The sequence below is a fragment of the Hemiscyllium ocellatum genome, chromosome 30 (assembly GCF_020745735.1).
Source record: "Hemiscyllium ocellatum isolate sHemOce1 chromosome 30, sHemOce1.pat.X.cur, whole genome shotgun sequence".
Lineage (NCBI taxonomy): Eukaryota > Metazoa > Chordata > Chondrichthyes > Orectolobiformes > Hemiscylliidae > Hemiscyllium > Hemiscyllium ocellatum.
In genome coordinates, this window is record NC_083430.1 from 26,404,545 (window position 1) to 26,425,971 (window position 21,427).

At 38.9% G+C, this 21,427-nt stretch overlaps 2 protein-coding genes across 2 annotated transcripts in view; one reads left to right on the top strand and one right to left on the bottom strand.

Moving 5' to 3' along the window:
• On the top strand, positions 1–18,234 carry LOC132830128 (kelch-like protein 31). The gene is made up of 3 exons (XM_060847631.1): positions 1–110; positions 10,457–11,669; positions 13,553–18,234. Exons 2-3 carry the CDS (start codon positions 10,483–10,485, stop codon positions 14,283–14,285), a joined length of 1,920 nt encoding a protein of 639 aa, XP_060703614.1. The 5' UTR covers positions 1–110; positions 10,457–10,482; the 3' UTR covers positions 14,286–18,234.
• The window catches only part of rpl11 (ribosomal protein L11), a 15,627-nt gene continuing 11,502 nt past the window's right edge, over positions 17,303–21,427 (bottom strand). The window contains exons 5-6 of the mRNA XM_060847632.1: positions 19,854–19,964; positions 17,303–19,739 (exon numbers count right to left, since the gene is read on the bottom strand). Of these exons, the coding sequence (XP_060703615.1) occupies positions 19,710–19,739; positions 19,854–19,964 (141 nt within the window). The 3' untranslated portion in view covers positions 17,303–19,709. The remainder of the gene's footprint in view (positions 19,740–19,853; positions 19,965–21,427) is intronic.

Below are 21,427 nucleotides of genomic sequence, written 5' to 3' on the forward strand. Positions count from 1 at the left end.
TTAGACAGTCTCGTTCTCCAGCTCTCAGAAGCTGGCTGCTGATCCAAGTCCTCCGCACGAAACCACAGTTCTCTCCTGAAACCAACTCTCAGCGAGTTCCATCAAATAAGGTACAACATTCAGAGGCTAGAAAGGGGAGGTGGAACCTCCACACCGAGCAATGCTGTGGTTCACTTCGCGATGTGTTACTAAGTGAAGTTCGCTCTTGTTGCTTGTAGATGGAGGAGGATTGTGGTTCTAATTTCCAAATGTTGATTAATGCTGAGTAAAAATGTAACCAGGCGTTTTCAGCTGAATGTTCAGATTTAACATTGCGGCGGGCGGTGGGAATATTTATTTTAAATCAAAGCAGAACAATCCGTCGACCGAATTCCTGAAGTGGTACCAATTGTTTTGAAATGTTATTAAGCGATAGTCGGTGTGGGGGTTTGTTTTCCCAAATCGACTCTGATTCCTCGCTGTTAGAACTTGAAGTTGGACCCGAGACTGTCCAGTGCCTGTTCAGTGGTTTTGGTGGTTCAGAATATTATTCCCAGCCTGAACAGGCGAGAGTGTGCTTCTGAATCGGGGTAAATTACATGCGATCAAAATTTGAAATAATTGATTTCCAACTACAACGGTGCTCTCTGTTACTATAATTTGTCGATTCCGCTTCGTCCATTCGTTTGCGATCTTTATTCTGTGGTCGAGTGCAAAATGAACGATTTTTAAAATGGCCCCGGCGTTCGATAAACAACCCAGGGTGTTGCTATTTCTGTCCTAGAATACCTTGGTAACTGTCCGAGCAGCTGCGAGAGCCACATGACGGACGGATGGCCTCCCAGAAATGAGAGCTCATTGAAATGACATACCCTTGTTTCACCTTCAGCCGGTCAGGACGTTAGGCTAATAACTGTCCACTGTTAATCTTGCGGACAGATGTGAATAGAAGAAAGTTTAAATGTATTTGGGATTATGAAGTGGAGCAATTTATAACATAGAAACATTTCTAACATTAGGCTTTTTTAAAAAACAAAACTCTGCTATGGGTGCAGTGTGGCGTGAACGTATCTTCACCCGGCTCCAACTTTTTAAATAAAAGCAAAATACTCCAGAAGCTGGAAATCGGAATCAAACATAGAAATTGCTGGAAAATCTCAGCAGGTCAGGCAGCATCTTGTAGAGAGACACCATTAACGTGTGCAAATTGTTCTGAACAATTTTGGACGAGATTCGAAATGTTAAGTCCATTTCTCTCCCTATAGCTGCTGCCTGACCCGCTGAGTTCCTCCAGCACTTCAGTGTCTGTTCCAACTTTTTTTTAGAAGTTGTAGAAATATGACATTTCCCTGGCTCAGCCTGTTTTATTCAGGTCAGGATTAATGTAGTTTGCAAGCACTGGGCTGATGTCTCTCTGTGTTGAAGTGCTGAGATTCCTGAAGTGCAGATTAGGGCGCGGGGAAAAATGAACCTTTTCAAGGGAAAAGTGGAACTTTCCATTGTCGCATCCATCAGAGAGCAAGCTATAGAATGTGGGTCTCGCCGAGAATGAGGTGTATTCCAAGCTGAGGGTCACTGGATCCAAAACGGTAACTAATGACTTTCCGCAGATGCTGCCAGACCTGCTGAGCTTTTTCAGCAATAACTGTTTTTGTCCGACTTTCAGCATCTGCAGTTCTTTCGGGTATTTTTCTGAGGTAGTATTTTATTTCCCTTTAGGTCCCAGTCATTTTCCATTCGACTGATTAATCGATTCCTTGACCCACCTGTTGTGTATGTCCCGAAAGTAAATTCTTGTGGTGCAGTGGTAGTGTCTCCCCCTCTGAGTCAGCAAACCCAGGCTCGGGTCCCCCCGCACCGCTGCAATAACATCTTTGAACAGATTCCTGAGAAATATCCACATCATAGGTCGCTAGATCCCAGGACACCTGACGCTTGATTCACACGTCTGTCTATGACACTCACGTACCAGTTTAGAATGCAGTACAATACTAAACCGAGCGACAAATATAAATGAAACACTGGGTTTTATTAACGCACTAGCAAGACTTTGTGAATATTTGTCTTTTGTTGTTTATTTTTAAAATGATTGAAATGCGTTTAAGGTTTCGGTTTTTTAAAAACTCGAACTAAACATGGAAACCGCTCCGACCTCCGGGTGGAACTCGGTGCATTTCCGAGGAAGGGGCTGCTCTGGGAGCTGTGTCCCTGCTGTTCCTTCCATATTCGCGCATTTCGCTTGACGACATGTGAATATTTATAGGGTTGGCTGGAATGAAATGCGCCCTCTTGGTATTTTTACTCTTCTATTTTAATCAGGACCCATAGAAAACCAGCGTGGTCAGCTTTATAAAGGATCCGGCCTGAAAGGTAGCATCCTTTAAAAACAACACAAAAGCAAATCTTAACTTCCACTTTTCCACTGCGTTCTTATGGGATATTTTGTTAACCAACCTGTGAGCTGGAATAATATACATCATATGGCCTATCATGGCACTATTTCTCCTGGAGAAATTTTCAACTGCTCTCACTCAAATCAGGTCTTCCTTACTATATACACTTGTTAATTCTACATTAACTCGCTCGGGTTAATTCCGCTCTCCAATCACCTGTAGCACGTTTTAGAGATTTGGCTAACTCGCCAAGGTTGAATTTTGGGTTTCCAACCTCAAAAATAGATCTGTCTTTGAGGGGATCTCGCAGATTCAGAAACCAGGGTGATGTATGTGCATAGCTAACCTTGCGAACAGATGTGATTGAGAGCAAGTTCAAATACGTTTAGAAGGATGAAGTGGAGCGAACTTTAATATAGAAACATTTCCGACATAAGACTTTAAAAAAAGCTCTGCTTTGGGTACAGTGTAGTGTGAATGTAACTTTTCACTAACCTCCAACTTTTTAAATAAAAACAAAATATTGCGGATTTTGGAAAACTGGAGGGGATCAGGCTTAGAGATCGCTTGATGGGATACTGCATTTTCAGGCTTCGGGATCGCTTTTTTCGAGTCGACCATGGGATATAGGATTTTTCTACTATAAATGTTAGAATAATTTATAATTGTCTTTTTAACAGCAGTTTTGTTGATTAATTACAAATAAATAACAGACCAGAAAGTGAATACGCCCCATTTCTATCATCGAAGCAGGAGGTTTCTATGGTCTCTCTATTCAGTATTTCCAATATTTTGTTTCTACTGTTTCAACTAGAATTCTAGTACAGTTTGTAATTATTGTTTGTGTGAATGTTCTCGACATTTTCGAATTGATTTAAATTGAAATAATGTTCAAGATTAAACATTTTCTGTAAAACTTCCTAATATATTGCAAAACGAAATTATGAGCAAGGCCAACATTTATTGCCAGCTCTGCATTTTTTGAACTGCTGGAATCTTTGGGGTGTCAGGAGACATGCAATACTGTTAGAATTGGAATACCATGGTTTTGACTTAACTACAGTAAAGAACCCCTAGTATTATTCCAAGCCAGGATGGTATGTGACTTGGATTGGAACTTGCAGTTGCTGGTGTTCCCATATATATCTGCTGCCCTTTATCCCTCTTGGTGATAGGGTTTGGGGTTTGGAATGTGCATTTGGTAAAAGCATTGGTGAGTTACTGTTGCTCTGGATTTTGCCCATCTCCTTAGTCATTCTAACATTGTTGCAATAACAAGATCATTCTTTGGCTTCAATATTCATATACATTAACTATATTGCTAAAATGAGGAAGGGTTGAAAACCAGAGGGGGCAAAGCAGGAGTTGATCCTTTCAGGCATTTCAATGGAGAAACACCTGCAAATGGGAATCTAATTGTAAATGATTTGAACCTTGTGAAAGATGGCTCATCAACTTGGTTTGGGTTACCACAGAACTTTGCAGACAAAAGCCATTTCTAATCAAGCAAAGCAAACTGTACAAAGGTTCACAGTTCAGCCAGTCACCTAGGTACAATGGAGGCTGTGATCCAAAGGGTTCATTCTTCCTATAAGCATTAATTGTCACTCAGAGGAGAAATTGTAAGGGAATAGATCTGAAGTCTGGACAAGACTGAGAGAGAGCTTGTAACAAATGTATACTACTATAAATTATTTATGAGTACTTTGCAAAACAGTTCAAGTGAGACATTACAGAAAATACAATAAAAATATCACATTTCTTATGTAAGCTTTGCAGCCTTAGATGCCTCCATCCAAAAGCAAAATTAGAACATTTACTAAACATAACAAGGATCTATTTATATTCCAAGACAAGCTGTGAGAATTCTATATGTTAACAGAACTTCAGGATATCAGGATAGAGCAGTCAAATGTAAGTATCAATAGTTTCCTTTGTATTGCAATTTTGCCATCTTCAATTCAGGTTGAATGCAACAGTTAGATCACTAGATTGTCATGGGCAGGGGTGAGCACTGCATTTTACTGCTGACTGAAAATTCAGGCCTTTTGCTAGTCTATGGTTATCATCAATAATTTCTCTGCTCTCCAACATTTTGGCAAACTACATTCAAATTAAGGATTTAGTGAGCTAACCTAAAAGAAATCATAAACTTGAAATCATGTAGATGGTGCATAATCTTTGTTCTTAAAGTTAATTTACTTTAAAAAGGTGTCAATGAAGAAAATTCTTCCAAGTCAAAAATCTTGTCAATCAAGTAGAATGTAATAGTACAGAATGTACTGTGGATGGGGGTCTTCACTATCCATCACCTAGACTGCCATGGTACCATCCTCACCAGTGTACCTGTCACTGAGGCATGTGTCCATGATAATGTTGATAGGAGTGACCACCACACAGCCTGTGGCAATGATGACCTACCTTCACATGGAGAATACCCTTGACTCTGTTGTGTGGCAGTGGTCACTGCACTAAATGAGAGAGATTTTGAACAGATTTAGAACTGAAAAGTAAGCATGCATGTGATGCTTTCAGCTATGAGCACCAGCAGAATTACATTTAACTCTCCTCTGCAACCTCATTGTCTGGCATATCCCACCCTTTACTATTACTGGGGTGGGGAATCTCTATTTCAATATAGTGCAAGAGGACAAGCCAGGAGCAGCACCATGGATATCAAAAAATGAGGTATGAATCATGTGAAGCTACAACATTGGACTACTTACATGTCAAGCATGATAAGTAGCATGATAGACTGAGCATGGATCAGCTCCAAACTCTGCAGTCCTGTCACATCCAGCCATGACTTATGGTGAACAATTAAGCAGATAACTAAGAGGAGAAGGCTCCAGAATTATGCTTGTTCTTGATGTGGGTGGGGGGGGGGTCCAGAACAATACAGAAGCATTTGCGACCATCTTCTGTAAGAGGAGCCCAGTAATGATCCAAGTCAAAACCAAAAGAACTGTAGATGATGTTAATCAGAAACAAAAACAGAAGTTGCTGGAAAAGCTCAGCAGGTCTGGCAGCATTTGTGAAGAGAAATCAAAGCTAATATTTGGGTCCGGGGTTCTGAGGAAGGGTTGCCAGACCCAAAACATTAACTTTGATTTCTCTTCGCAGATGCTGCTAGACCTGCTGAGCAATGATCCAAGTTGGATTCATAGAGATTCCCAGCATCACAGATGCCAGTCTTCAGCCAATTCGATTCACTTCACATGGTATCAAATTGGGGTTCATGGTATTTGGTACTTCAAAGTCCATGCAGTCTAACAATATGCCAGCAATAGTACTGAAGATTAGTGCACTAGAATTATCCATGGCCCAGTACTGTTACAACACCAGCACCCACTTGACAACAGAAAAAAAATTCCTAGGGTACTTCTTGTGACCAAAAAACAGGACAAATCCAAGCCAGCGAATTACTGGCACACCAGCCTACAGTTAGATTAGATTAGATTAGGGGTTACAACTAGTGCTTTCAAGTGGCATTTAGTAAATAACATTACACCAAAGCTGGTCAACTCCTGACCTCATTACTGTCTTGCTACAAACAAGAACGAAGGGCTGAAGTGAAAGTGACTACTATTGACATAAAGACAACATTTGACTAGGGCCCCCCACACAACTGAAGTCTATGAACATCAGGAAAAAATACTCCTCCAGTTGGTGTCATATCTTACACAAAGGAAGATGATTGTGTTTGTTAGAGAACATTTGTCTCAGCTTTGGACCAGGTGTTGTTCAAGGCAATGTCCTTGAAAAAATCATTTTCAGCTGCTTCCTCAATGACCTTCCTCCATCTTAAGTTCTGAAGTGGGGATCATTGCTGCTGATTGTGCAATGTTCAGCATAATTCATGATTTCTGATTTATTGAAGTAGTCAATGTTGATAAGCAGCAAGATATAGACAATTGTGAGGCTTTGATTGATAAGTGGCAAATAATACAAGTAGCAGAAAATGAGCATTTCTAAAACAAGAGAATCTAACCAATTCTCCTGACATACAATGGCATTATCATCATAGAATCCTCCATTATCAACAACTTGAGAGACATCATTAACCAGGAACTGAACTGGACCAGTTATATAAGCATTGACTACAACATCAGATTAGAGGCCAGGAATTCTGAAGTGAATAATTCACCTTGTGATTCCCCAAAGCCTGTTGTTGTGGTTCTGTTCGCCTAGCTGGGAATTTGTGTTGCAGACATTTCGTCCCCTGTCTAGGTGACATCCTCAGTGCTTAGGGGCCTCCTGTGATGTTTCCTCCGGCATTTATAGTGGTTTGTACCTGCCGCTTCCAGTTGTCAGTTCCAGCTGTCCGCTGCAGTGTCCGGTATATTGGGTCCAGGTCGATGTGCTTATTGATTGAATCTGTAGATGAGTGCCATGCCTCTAGGAATTTCCTGGCTGTTCTCTGTTTGGCTTGTCCTATAATAGTAGTGTTGTCCCAGTCGAACTCATGTTCCTTGTCATCTGAGTGCGTGGCTACTAAGGATAGCTGGTCATGTCATTTCGTGCACCTCCTAGAGGCATGGCACTCATCCACAGATTCAGTCAATAAGCACATCGACCTGGACCCAATATACCGGCCACTGCAGCGGACAGCTGGAACTGACAACCGGAAGTGGCAGGTACAAATCACTATAAATGCCAGAGGAAACATAACAGAAGTGCTTCACAGGAGGCTCCCAAGCACTGAAGATGTCACCTAGACAGGGGACGAAACATCTGCAACACAAATTCCCAGCTCGGCAAACAGAACCACAACAACGAGCACCCGAGCTACAAATCTTCTCCCAAACTTTGAACCCCAAAGCCTGTCAACCATCAACAAAACATAAGACAGAGCTGTAATGGAATAGAGAGTCATAGAGATGTACAACACAGGAGGAGACCCTTCGGTCCAACTTGTCCAGGCCGACCAGATATCCCAATCTAATCAAGTCCCATTTGCCAGCACTTAGCCTATATCCCTCTAAACCTTTCCTATTCATACACCCTTTTGAATGTTGCAGTTGTGCCAGCCTCCACCATTTCCTCTGGCAGCTCATTCCATTCACACACCACCCTCTGTGTGAAAATGTTGCCACTTAGGTCTCTTTTATATCTTTCTCCTCATACCCTAATCCAATGCCCTCTTGTTCTGGATTCCCACACCCCAGGAAAAAGACTTTGTCTATTTATCCTATCCATGCCCTTCATGATTTTATAAACCTCTAAGGTCACCCTTCAGCTTCCAATGCTCCAGGGAAAACAGCCCCAGCCTATTCGGCCTTACCCTACACCTCAAATTCTCCAACCCTGGCAATATCCTTGTAAATATTTTCTGAACCCTTTCAAGATTCACAGCATCCTTCCGATAGGGAATTGCACGTAAAATTCCAAAAGTGACCTAACCAACATCATGTACAGCTGCAACATGACCTCCCAACTCCTATACTCAATGCCCTGACCAATAAAAGAAACCATGTTGTTGGTTCCAAAGTGTACAATGACCACCTGCTGGTCCCTCTCCCCTTTGAGAACATACTCCACCCTTTTTGAAACATCCTTGATCCTGGCATCAGGGAGGCAGCTGCTGGCCGCAGAAAAGTCTGTTTGTGCCTCTGACTAGAGAGTCCCCTAACACAATTGATCACATGGAACCCAATGTGCCCCTCATTACATTACAGCCTGTCATGATACCAGACACTTGGCTGTTCATGCTACATTCCCCTCAGAATCCATTAACCCTTACATTTTCCAAAACAGCATACTTGTTGGAGAGGGGGATAGCCACAGAAGACTCCTGCAATATTCTCCACATAACTAGATGAATGCAGCTCCAGTATTACTCAAGAGCTCAACCACACCAAGGACAAAGCATCCTAATTGATTGGCAGCCATCCACCATATTCAAAATTTGCTGCTCCAGCATCAATGTGCATTGTCATTTATCAGATAAAGTACAGCAACTCCAAAGATGTGCAGGTTATGTAGATTGACAATGCTAAATTCCCCTGTAGTGACCAGAAATGTGCAAGCTAGGTGGATTAGCCATGATAAAATTCAAGGTTATGGGAATAGGATTGGGAAGCTCGGTCTGGGCGGGATAGTCTTCAGAGGATCAGTGCAGACATGATGGGACAAATGACCTTTTTCTGCACTGTAGAGATTTTACAATATGATATAACTCACAAAGGCTCAACTGACACCTTCCAAACACATGACTTCAACTATGTAGGAGGACCAGGACAACAGAAGCTAAAGAGTATCACCACTGTACATTTTCCTTCAAACCACATACCATCTGGACTTGCAAATATAACACCATTCCTGCACATTTGTTGGTTCAAAATCCTGGTATTCCCTTCCTAAAAGCATTGGATGTAACTACTCCCCCATAGACTAGAGCAGAGAGTCATAGAGATGTACAGCATGGAAATAGACCCTTCGGTCCAACTTGTTCATGCTGACCACATATCCTAACCTAATGTAGTCCCATTTATCAGCACTTGGCCCATATCCCTCTAAACGCTTACTATTCACGTACCCGTCCAGATGCCTTTTAAATGCTGTAATTGTACCAGCTTCCCCTGGCAGCTCATTCCATACATGCATTCCCCTGTGTAAAAAGGTTACCTTTTAGGACCTTTTTACATCTTTCCCCTCTCATCCTAAACTTATGCCCTCTAGTTCTGGACTACCCCACCCCAGGGCAAAGACCTTGTCTATTTATCCTATCCAGGCCCCTCATGATTTTATAAACCCCTAAGTTCAAGAAGGCAGCTCACCACTTCCTTCTCAAGGGAAATTAGGGATGGGCAAGAAATGCTGACCAAGTCAGTAACGCCCTGTCCTGTGAACAAATATAAAAAGTGAGAACATCAACAAATTTTCCCACTTAAATGTTCCAAATCTGTATCACCTAAAAAGTAGTAGTCAAAATCCACAAATCGCTTTCTTATGAGGGATCACAGGTGCTGGAGTAGTTAATCTCAAAATAGCAATCTTTTAATAGAAGAACAGCAGCTGAGCCTGCCAGGCCCATGACATCAAACTCTCAATAGTGATTAAAAGAAATCTGAAACTCTTAGTGTAAATTTTGGAATATTTTACATTCGGCTTTTTAACATTAATTTTGCTAAACTTTTATAAGTTAGATACAGACCAAAAAGTGTATTCACCCCATTTATATTGTCCAAGCAGAATGTTCCTGTGGTCCTTCTATTGTTCAGCCAATTGCTTCTTCAGTACTTCCAATACATTACTTCAGCTTTTTCATGTAGAATTCCCATTACAATTTGTGATTATCGTTTGTTTAAACTTTGCCCAGCATTTGAAATTAATTTAGATTGAAATAATTTAAGATTCAACATTTTCTGGACCACTTCCCTATCTAATATATTTTTTAAAAGATTGTCAGAGTTGCTTCTTTGAAGGTGCTAAAGTCCAAACTTCTCACTTTTCCTCACAACTCATACATTTAACACCAAAGATTTACTTTATGCCTTAAACATTATTTCTAGCTGCCTCAATGGCTAGATTGTATACAATATTTAGGATGTGGTATATCAAGATGAGTAATTTGTGTTTATATTTTTACTGTTCTTGATTAAACATTTGGTGACTTCTAGTTGGTCAATATAAATGTAGCCGATAGCTAACTTCATATTAATAATGCCATGGTAAATACCTTGTTAGCAAATGTTGATTTGGTCTGTCTACAGCAATTGAGTAACTACTACATAGTGCAACCAAACACAAACTGACTGATAAGGTATTTTACAATAAACAAAGGTGAACAAAATGTATTGCAAGAGAAGTTATGAATCTTCATGTTTTTCAGAATTCATTATCAAAAAGATGTGGTCCTTTTTGTATGTATAGAAATTTGTGGAACTGTAGAGCTAAATTTTAGCTACTCAAGTATCCAAGTGTGTAATTCCAAAATCTAATAAAATCTTAATTTTGATTAGCAGGGATTTCAAATCAGAAAAAAAAACAAGACGACTAGTTTACACTAAGTTATTTTCAAGCTTTTGTTATAGGTATTAGGATTATGAAATAATGAACATTGTTACATTTCTACTTTTTAGATTGGGTTGTGTCTATAAAACACACAATGGCACCAAAGAAGAAAAGCACAAAGAAAAACAAGACAGAAAAGAATGAATTACCAAAACTAAGCATTGTTGAGGACACAACCATTGACATCGATCAGTTGAACCACCTTAACACGCTCTATGATAGTGGATCAAATGGGTTTCGATGCACAGCCACAGAAGTCTCCAATCCTAATCATGGCAATATCCTTTTGGAGGAAATCAGCAGGATGCGCCAGGAGAGACTGTTCTCTGATCTTATACTATCCACTAAAAATAAATCCTTTGATGTCCATAAAGTGGTGATGGCTGCATGTAGTGATTATTTCCGTAACATGTTGAAAAAAGATCCTTCAATTCAATGTGTTGATGTTAATGACGTTTCACCTTTGGGTTTGACCACTGTGATAACCTATGCCTACACAGGGAGACTCAGCTTGTCTCTTTATACCATTGGATGTACCATTGCCACTGCCACCCAGTTTCAAATGTGTACCTTGATCAATTTGTGCACTGACTTCCTCATCCAAGAAATTAATGTGGAAAACTGCATGTACATCTCAAATATTGCTGGGACATATGGATTAAATCAGGTGAAAGAGTCAGCAAAGAAATTCATCCGAGAAAATTTCTTGGAGTTTTCAGAAAATGATCAGTTCATGAAACTGACATATGACCAAATAAGTGATTTGTTGATGGATGACAGCCTGCAACTACCCTCTGAGCTCACTGCATTTCAAATTGCTATGAAATGGTTGCAATTTGATTCTAAAAGGGTGAAGCATGCAGCTGACCTGTTGAGTAATATCAGATTTGGTACCATTTCAGCTCATGATCTAGTCAGTTATGTTCAACCTATCCCATGCATGATGCAAGATCCAGATTGCCATCGACTCCTGGTTAATGCCATGAACTACCACCTCTTGCCTCATCAACAGAACTCAATGCAATCAAGAAGAACAAAGCTCAGGGGAGGACAGAAGGTTCTGCTAACCGTAGGTGGTCGACCAGCTTTGACTGAGAAGGCTTTGAGTAGAGATATTTTATACAGAGATCCTGAAAATGGATGGAACAAACTTGCAGAAATGCCGGCCAAAAGCTTCAATCAATGTGTAGTTGTGATGGATGGCTTTTTATATGTTGCTGGTGGTGAGGATCAGAATGATGCCAGAAACCAAGCTAAACATGCTGTCAGCAGTTTAAACAGGTAACATACATTGATTGTTCTGTTCGATATGCTAAGTGTTTGATTATTTCAAACTCAGGATAAAAACAAAATCTGTGAACTATTTAAGGCTTTTCTTTCTTCCCAGGGACATGTTCTAGTTTTTAAAGTAAGAAACTTGCCCAATTTAATGCCTATAGTTTCCATGGGACATCCAAAAACCCTTCAACACCAATTATACTTCTGAAGCATTGTCATTATTGTGATAGTGTACAATCAAATTCGCAGCAGAATTTATACACTGTAGAATTGATATTTAAAACTCAAATCAAAACTGGTTAATAAAGTCGCGGTAAGGCAACTTTAAAATCTATTAGAAGATTCTAAAAAGATGGCAGTATTAATACGCCCTGTTCTAAACTAACTAAAGATTATCCAGTTATTACTTTTTTACAATGCCTTACTCAAGATTTGTTCATTTGCAAGCGATGCCTTAATAACTTGTGTTTCCTTTAAATTTAGCATACCTTCACAGGCCTGATACCATTTCAGTACAGTTATGATGCTAAGTACATCAGACACTTGGTAGTGTCTATCACAATATATTGACATGGTATTTTAGATTTAAAGTATAATAAAGTTGGGGTGTACCTGTGCTTTTCATATCCCCAGTACATGCCAGAGAATTTTACTCCTAACTGAAACAAATACTAACCTTTTAGGTCTTTTCAGAATTTTTCAAAGGTTCCTAATTAATCCCAGAAATTTCCTGCTGTCCTTTTTGCAGTCAGCTGAACTGTTTTGCATTTGCAGAAACTGGACCCAATTAGTTTTTTCTTGGTTGTACTCAGGCGTTACTATAAGCTGAATTATTTTACAAAATTGTGAACTTTTAACCTAAAATTCAAATAGCTGTGGACCAGGGGAGGGGTGAAGAGCTCTCAGTTTTGGCTTTGACATTTGTAGTGGTTTTGACTGCAAAATTTAAGGAGATGGAAGCAACCATTTAGGAACAAATATAAATCTTAAATCTCTCTCTGGATGAAATATTTCATCAATTGAATTCCGCTCCTGGTTTGAGCACTTAAACTAGTTGTCTATTCCATTACAGGCTGAGGGAACAGATAGATGTAAAAGATCCCCTGCCACTATTCAGAGAAGATAATTCTCTATGATATCATGGCCAACATTTATTGTCAATGAACATTTTTTTAAAAACAGAACTGATTATCACATTGCTGTTCCTTTTGTGCACAATTTAGTTGCTGCATTATTTATGGGAGTAAATTCACTTCAGGTTTGTTTAACTTTGGGATATCTTGAGATATTAAAGAAACTATATAAAGCCAAGTACTTTTTCTCCAGAGACATGACAAAGCACAGAATAGTACAAGTTCCTTTACAGCCACTAAAAAATCTTTCATTTGAAATTCTTGCCTTGAGTACCATGTCTTCAAAAGCAACATTATTTTTCAATTAGAAACCTGAGTGAAGAGGCAACTCCCACAGTATGAAGTAACACTGAGGTTCTAAGGAGTGATAAAATAGGAAGAAAAATTTACATTTATACAGCACCCTCCATGATCTCAGTAGATGCCAAAGTGTTTTATGACCAATGAAGTACATCTGTGATGCATAGTCACTGTTATAATGTAGGAAAGGAAACATGGAAGTTATTAAGTGGTAATTAGGTGTGTTAAAAAATTCCTTGATTTTCTGCTGTTGTCATATTTTGACTAATAGATCAACTGCTATGATTAATCAATAATTCCACTTCATAATCTGACTTGTGGATGGTAGAATAGATGAATCTTCAGCTTTTCAACAAGCAATTCATATTAAATGACAAACCTATGAAATCATTTCCTTTATGTGATCTTTTCATATCTGAAAGGTATATTTTAAAAAATCATTGTGTTTTTCAGATATGACCCTCGTTTCAACACATGGTTTCATTTAGCCAGCATGCTTCAGAGGCGAACCCATTTCAGTATGTGTGCTTACAATGGCTTGCTTTTTGCAATTGGTGGTCGGAACTCAGATGGTCCTCTTTTGTCCATGGAATGTTACATCCCTTCCACTAACCAGTGGCAGATGAAGGCTCGGATGGATGTTGCCCGCTGCTGCCATGCTTCTGCTCTTAGCGATGGCAAGATCCTGATAACTGGTGGCTATATCAACAATGGTTACTCTCGTACAGTGTGCACTTATGATCCAACAACAGACACTTGGAAAGACTATGCTAGTTTGAGTACACCCAGAGGTTGGCACTGTGCAGTCACTCTTGGTGATTATAGCTACGTGATGGGGGGCAGTCAGCTTGGGCCGCAAGGTGAGCGGGTTGATGTGATAACAGTTGAACGCTACAATGCTTATAATGGGCAATGGAGCTACGTAGCTCCTTTATCAATCGGTGTAAGTACAGCTGGTGTAACAATCCTGAATGACAGAATTTATCTAGTTGGAGGTTGGAATGAAAGTGCAAAGAAGTACAAGAGCTGCATCCAGGTCTACAATCCAGATCTGAATGAATGGACTGATGAGGATGAGCTACCAGAAGCCACGGTGGGTGTCTCTTGCTGCAGCATTATGTTGCCCAACAACAAACTTCGAGAGTCCAGAGCTAGTTCTGTGGCATCTGCAGCAATCAGTATCTAATGAGCAGCATATCTAAAATTTTAAGAAACTCTTATACAACCAGATTTCAAATGTAAACCCCAGTATCACCACCCAGTTCTTTCATTCATAAAGGCCTTACCACACATTTTCCCTGACAATGTCTAGAAAAACTTGCATTATTGGTTTCATGGCAGAGTGGGCAGCAGCTGGTTAACTTTGTCTCATAGCATTTTCCAGATGGATATCTTTACAGATGCGTTCTACAAATATTTTTACAATTACCCCAAAATCTCTAAACTGGTGCACTGAATTTTGTTTTTACAAAAAAAATTTTGTCAAATGTTTCCATGAAGATAGTGCTTCTTATAAATGTCAATACAAGTGGCCAAGATACATCAATATTCTAATTCAACCAAAAAAACATTGTTCACTGGATGCAGTATTAGATTCCCTACAGTGTGGAAACAGGCCCTTCGGCCCAACAAGTCCACACCGCCCCTCCGAAGAGTAATCCACCCAGATCCATTTCCCCCTGACTAAAGCATCTAACACTATGGGCAATTTAGCATGGCCAATTCACCTGACCTGCACATCTTTGGATTGTGGGAGGGCACCGGAGCACCTGGAGGAAACCCATGCAGACACAGGGAGAATATGCAAACTCCACACAGACATTTGCTAGAGGCTGGAATCGAACCTGGAACCCTGCTGCTGTGAGACAGCAGTGCAAATCACTGAGCCACTGTGCTGCCGTGATGGTCACTTTCTATCCATCATGTAATTGATTTTATTACGATCTGACATGCTCTGAAGAATGAAAACAGTTATATTTCTAGACTTCAGATTCAATAAAGTTGCATCAACACTGACAAGTCTGAAAGAGGAACAAAATGAAGAATACCTTCATTAAAAACACCAATTTTATTGCATTTCTCATTTGAAAAATAAGAAAAGGAATTTGTCAACTCTCTTCTCCTTTACTATCATGTCTTGAGATAAAGTGAATGTTGTACACAAAAGGTAAGGAAATGTTCTGTTGATTTAAGGGTGGCTGTGCCTCATCTAAAAGCTTCTTTAAGTGGTTTGCTAAACACTTGAAACAACTTCACCAAAAAACAATCAAAAGCTTTTGAAGTACCACTTCTGTAATCATCTTGATTTGTTAATTCACCAAAGTAGGAAGTGGAAGTCCAACAAATTTAACAAATGAGTTGTCACTTTTAACTTTGATTCTTATCAAGATTGCTTTAAAAAGACAAACATTGAAGTATCAACATTTTAGTGTTAGCTGTATGAAGGTAAAAGCAAAATTTTCAGATTACTGCAGTGACCATGAGAGTAACAAGAGGGAGTGTTTGGATTATGAAAATACCTAGTGCCAAAAAAATTAGCAAAGTTGAAGAAGGTTGTAAGTAGAAATTTGAGGTAGTGGCAATAATGGAATTTTGTAACTCTTGGTTTAAGGAAAACAGCAATCTGTAGTAGATAAACCTCAGATCTTGACTAAAATTTTGTAATTAGAAATTTTCTTTTCACCTTTGTGAGGATTTGCGTCTTCATCTTCCACATTGTTTTAAAATTTTTTAAAAATCTGCTGTTTCAAATTGTTGTCAAAAATCAAATCCAAGTTCTCTGGATTATAAACTAAAACAACTTATCAAATGAAAAAAGAAATAGATCTGCAAGTAAAACGATAGGACAAGCTGGAAGGGTCATAGACCTGAGATTTAACTTCCCTTTATCTCTGGTTTATCACACTGCAAAAAGAATTGGGATGTAGTTCTGGAGGTTTATTCCATTGGCAAAATTAAAATGAAATGTAGCAACTGGGCAATGCAGCAAGGTATAAAAGTAGTTTGGATAACAATGCACAAGAATAGAAAAGGAGGTGGAGAAGGACAAGAGGCAAATTAATACTTCTAACAGTCTTCCAGCTATAATATGTCTGCCCAAGACTGAGACAAATCACTAAGTCAGGCATTTGACTATTCAGCCCACATAAGTTTGTTCAAAGTAGTTGTTTAAACATCACACTTCAGACTACAGGGTCAAGTTAAATAGCTCACAGATAAACAATTAGACAGAGGGCCTAGCAATGTAGAGAAGGGGTATAAATTATGACTTGGAGATGCCGGTGTTGGACTGGGGTGTACAAACTTAAAAATCACACAACACCAGGTTATAGTCCAACAGGTTTAATTGGAAGCACACTAGCTTTCGAAGCGCCACTCCTTCATCCTTCAACCACCTCATGGAGTGGCACTCCGAAAGATAGTGTGCTTTCAATTAAACCTGTTGGACTATAACCTGGAGTTGGGTATAAATTAGTAAGAGGCACTACTGGCATCATTCCAGTTGTCTTGAATCAGAAGTGGCATTAATATAAATGGTGGCCAGGGCTTGAGCAATGATTGACCTTCATCATCTTCCTAATGGTATAACAGCATGGAGAGAAACTTTAAATATGAAATTCTTTCAATGAAGCCCACTTTACACGAGACCTGATGACACAGCATGAAACAAAAAAAGATACAATATGTATGTTTACTCAAAACTTGGAACACAATTCAATTTCAAGTTTAATTAAAAAGGAAAGTACAATTTCCTAAATGGATCAGAAGCAGCCAGGAATGATCAAAATTGTGCTTCTATAGGTCTTAATAAAAGGTGAGAGACTTCACCAAAGGTGACAGTGAAAGCAATGGAATCTTGAGTAATTTTAAATTTTTGCAGTTTAAATGTTTAAGCTAACGTAAAACAAATAGGAAATATTATGGGAAAAGTCAAAAATTGATTGCTTAATGGACAAAACTGTCTCCCAGCATTTTATGCCACTGTTTTAAAAAAAACTATCGGCCCAAAAAGCAAACAAGATATAAATATTTCAAAATAACCTTACATTATTTATAATGAACACAATTGAAATAATAGGGATTACTGAATATCAGTATCATTGAAATTGTATCTGACTAATCAAGCAATCACTTCTCCCAACTGTGTAAATGTTCTATAAAGCACAGAGTTTCCAAATGAATACACTGGAAAAATGCCCGCAGAACAGATTTATTTGGAATTAAACTGGGAAAATAGCCATACATGAGATATGGGTTGGTGGAATGAGATGGTGAAGAATGTTGGAGAGCATTCCTCTTTACATCAACAACTTATAACATTCAGTTGCAAACGCAGTTCAACACAAAGTACAATTGAGTATTTTGAACTATCAGGAAATGGTCTAGATGAAATCATTGAACAAGCATTGAAAATAAACCAGAAAAGCAGTTCATTCAACATGACTCACAAGGGAATTGAAGGATTTCTTTTCAAGAAAAAATAAATTCTGCCGTAAACTTTATACTTGGAATACAGGAGGAATGATCACTCTCAGCAGCAAGAATTGAGACTGCTGATAAACATAATGACTAATTTGCAATTAATCATTGCTACTATAGCTCACAGGAGAGAAGATATATATTGGATCCAGAAGTGAAAGACAACAAAATGGACTAATAAACACAAGTCAATGTAGCTGAGCCCTGAGAACTGATTTCTTAAATTTATGATGACTAGGTTACATATGAATCAAGATTCCCATGTAGCAGAATAACAGTGCTGAGAATCTTTCTCTCCCAGGAATTCTCCAAAGGTTGAATGAAATTGTACAATGTATTCAGATCAAGTTTGCGTTTATTTAAACTTCACATACTCCAAGAAAGAGGGAAAGGGAGAGTGCGGGTGGAAGTGAGTTCAGGGGTGGGCAAGGGATGGGAAAAGGAGAGGGCAAGTTAATATTGTTCTTTGTAACACAGGCAGGCTGATGGCTGAAGTTAATAGAAATGTTTGAATGCTAGAAGAAGTAGCAAAAACTGCTTTTCAAAGAAAATTGCATTCATCCAAAACAGAAATGTGTCAAATTCCTTGCATATTCACTGTCATGAAAATGTTTGAATTACTATTTATGTGTGAATAAAAATATATAAATAGTAAATATGGTGTATTTATTGTGTTGTCACTACCTTATAGTCATAATGTTTTACACTATGTTCTGAAAATAGTTATTCCACCAACACATTGAATTGAAAGCACTCTTTCTCATTCTCTGAATTTTTAGATGTAAAAATGAATCACAATGGTTACATAAAAATAACAAAAGAAAATGCTAGAAGCCTTTAGTAGATCAGGGAATATTTGTCAACAGCACAATGAAGATTTTTTGCCAGAAGACTTCCTTTGGAAGAAAATACTGATTTTTAAAAAAAATACAATGGGGAAATATAACAAAGGATCAGAAAAATAGGAATGATCTGTGAAGTGCTCAAATGAAAGACAGCAATGTGACAACAGTAGACATCATGAGTAAAGCAAATAAATTACAGACACAAGACCCAGAAGTGGAAACATGAACATCTGGCAAAGTAGGGCCAGTTCTCAGTAGAGCCGTTTGGTCTTGTAGAACTGAGTAACTCAGTAAAGGAGGGGATGGAAAACAAAAATCAGCTTAACATCAAGAATATAGACTACCTGGACAAAGAGCAATCTGATTGCTCCATTCACATGTAAACCAACTTCTCATTCCCAGAAACAGCGATCCTTGGAGTGAAGACAAACCAACAAGGCAATCTGCACCATTGGTATCCATCAGCTTTCTTTCTCCCCACATACTCTGTGTAGTATTTTTCTCCTTCCTCATTACCTTGTTCAGTTCCTTGAATGCTGAACACCTTCAGTTAAGACAACTATCAGTGGGACATTACAATTAAACTTAGGGAAAGACCATCCAGTCCCAATCAACATATCATCTGGAGTCACAAGATCTAACATTGGACTTGAGTACAATGCTCTTCTCTGCAGAACTGTTCATTGATAATAGGTGTTTCCTGGTAGTGAGTTCATGGTGAGTTCAGCTTTCCACCAGCAATAGCGTAGACAGGAAATCACATTTACAAAACCCAAGATTCGCTGCTTACAATGGGTGAAACTTTGTTGAGGGTGCACAGGTGGAAGATTTAATTTATTCTTCAGGCCTACACCAGAAGCATTAGCATTTGATTGACATTATTGAACCATAACTTTGGGATTCTCAACACAAGGGAAAACTGAAATGATTAAAAAAAAAAATTGTTAAATTTTAGGGCTGTTGAGAAAATTTGGATCAACAACAGGATGATTCACACCAAAGAGCTCTTATTGCATTCATGGAATTATGATTCTTGAGTTCACAGATAGCTAGAGCACATATCAAATAGCAGCTTCAAGAGAAGGCTACATTCACTAAACAATTGTAAATTCATCACCAGACAGGAACTTTGTCAAATTATAATAGAGTCAGAAAACAGGTAAACCAGCAGTACAACTGACAGTTATCTTTCTGCCTAATTCAAGTTACAATGATGAAGTAACTATCACTAAATGAAAACTGAATAAGGATCAGATTCTTGTATTAATGACAATTACAAAACATTTTTATTTTCCTGGGAGAATGATACCATCATACTGGAAAAAAAAAGAAATGCAAATCGTTAGAAAGTGAAATGTCTTCAAACAAATTTCAGTTTGTATTTATTTTGACATTAAGATTAATTACTACCACCATGAAAACAAAAGTACCTTCTGTTGGAACCAGCGCATAGCCTCCTCCTTGTTGATCCTGTGTTTGGCTCCAATGCGACCACGTTTACGCTTTTTGTCAGCAATGCTGAAGCCTGGTCTTCCCAGAACCTGTCAGAGGGAAAGAAGTCACAACAATGCAGGGGGTGGGCAAAGAAAAAGTTTTCATTCATAATGCTAACATTTTCAAACTTCTAGGTGATGAAAAGTCATACAAACAGACTGGGGTTTACATAAACTAAAAAAAAAATCAATATCTTCAGATGGTAAATACAGAAATTAAGGAAACTCAAAGCTAGTGACACAACAGATGTAAGTCTTTGCACATATTATGTTTCACTAAAGAGGGAAAATAGTCTTATGGTTGGAATAGGGGAGGGAATGAAAACACACAAGAAAGGATAGCAGAAAGAAAGAGGGAACTAAATAATCCAAATCATAAAATTTTCAAGATAGCTAGTAAAGTGAAGATCTGAGACCAATTAATTAAGCAAAATATGATAAACAGAAAGTCTTTGATCGACAATTCTCGAACAAAATTTGTCTGAAATCAATTACGTACACATTTTAGATCAAATAAAACAGAACAATTTGGGAGGGTGTGTGGCGCTGGAAAAGCACAGTAGGTCAGGCAGCATCCGAGGAGTAGGAGAAGCAACATTTCGGTCATAAGAAACATTGATTCTCCTGGTCCTCAGATGCTGCCTGACCTGCTGTGCTTTTCCAGTGCCACACTTTTCAACTTTGATCTCCAGCATCTGCAGTCCTCACTTTCTCTTAATTCGGGAGGATGGAGTGGTTAACCCATTGGTTCGTTCAATAGTGAGAGGTTAAGCAACACAGCTACATTGATCTTTATCAATAGGAAGGATCTATGCTAAAGGTGCAAAAGCCCACTAGACTCACACAAATTAAGAGGTTGAAGTTGCAAAGAGAGACACAGGGCAGAATCATCCCCTCTGTCATGAGTAAGCAATAGCAAGAAAGGTGAAGAAATAGGTGAGAATGAAAAAAACCCAATCTGAGTGTAGAGGAAAAACTGGTCCAATTTTCTCCTTAAACCTTGAACAGAGACTGCAGAGACTTACCATTAGTGGTGACTACCTTATTTCTATTTTTTTTTCATTTCATTAAAGCTCCAATTCACCTCATTTATTCATCAGATCCAGTTCTTACCTTTATCAAGAAATTATATGCGTAAATTTTAGGACATGTAAATTAGAGCAGGTTGTTATGGCTTGCTGACTGCTTGTCCCAGACATCACCCAACAGCTTCTTCAGAACAACGTCCCAGCACGCTCAATGGCCACCATCCTCCACAACCTCTCATCCATGCAAGTTGGCATCAAACCACCAGCTTCACCAGGTATACATTTGGATCAACTCTCATACTACTTCAGTCCTTCAAATTTTGGAGTTCAAGGACACCAAAGAGTTGTGCATTCCTGCCAGGTAACTTTGTGCGCAGGGACACAAGCACGTATCATGCATCTACATAGGATGCATCTTATGGCTCTTGGCTAGCTTCCTTAGCTCTCACTCACTTTGCATTTGGTTGGAGACTGCCAGTCTCT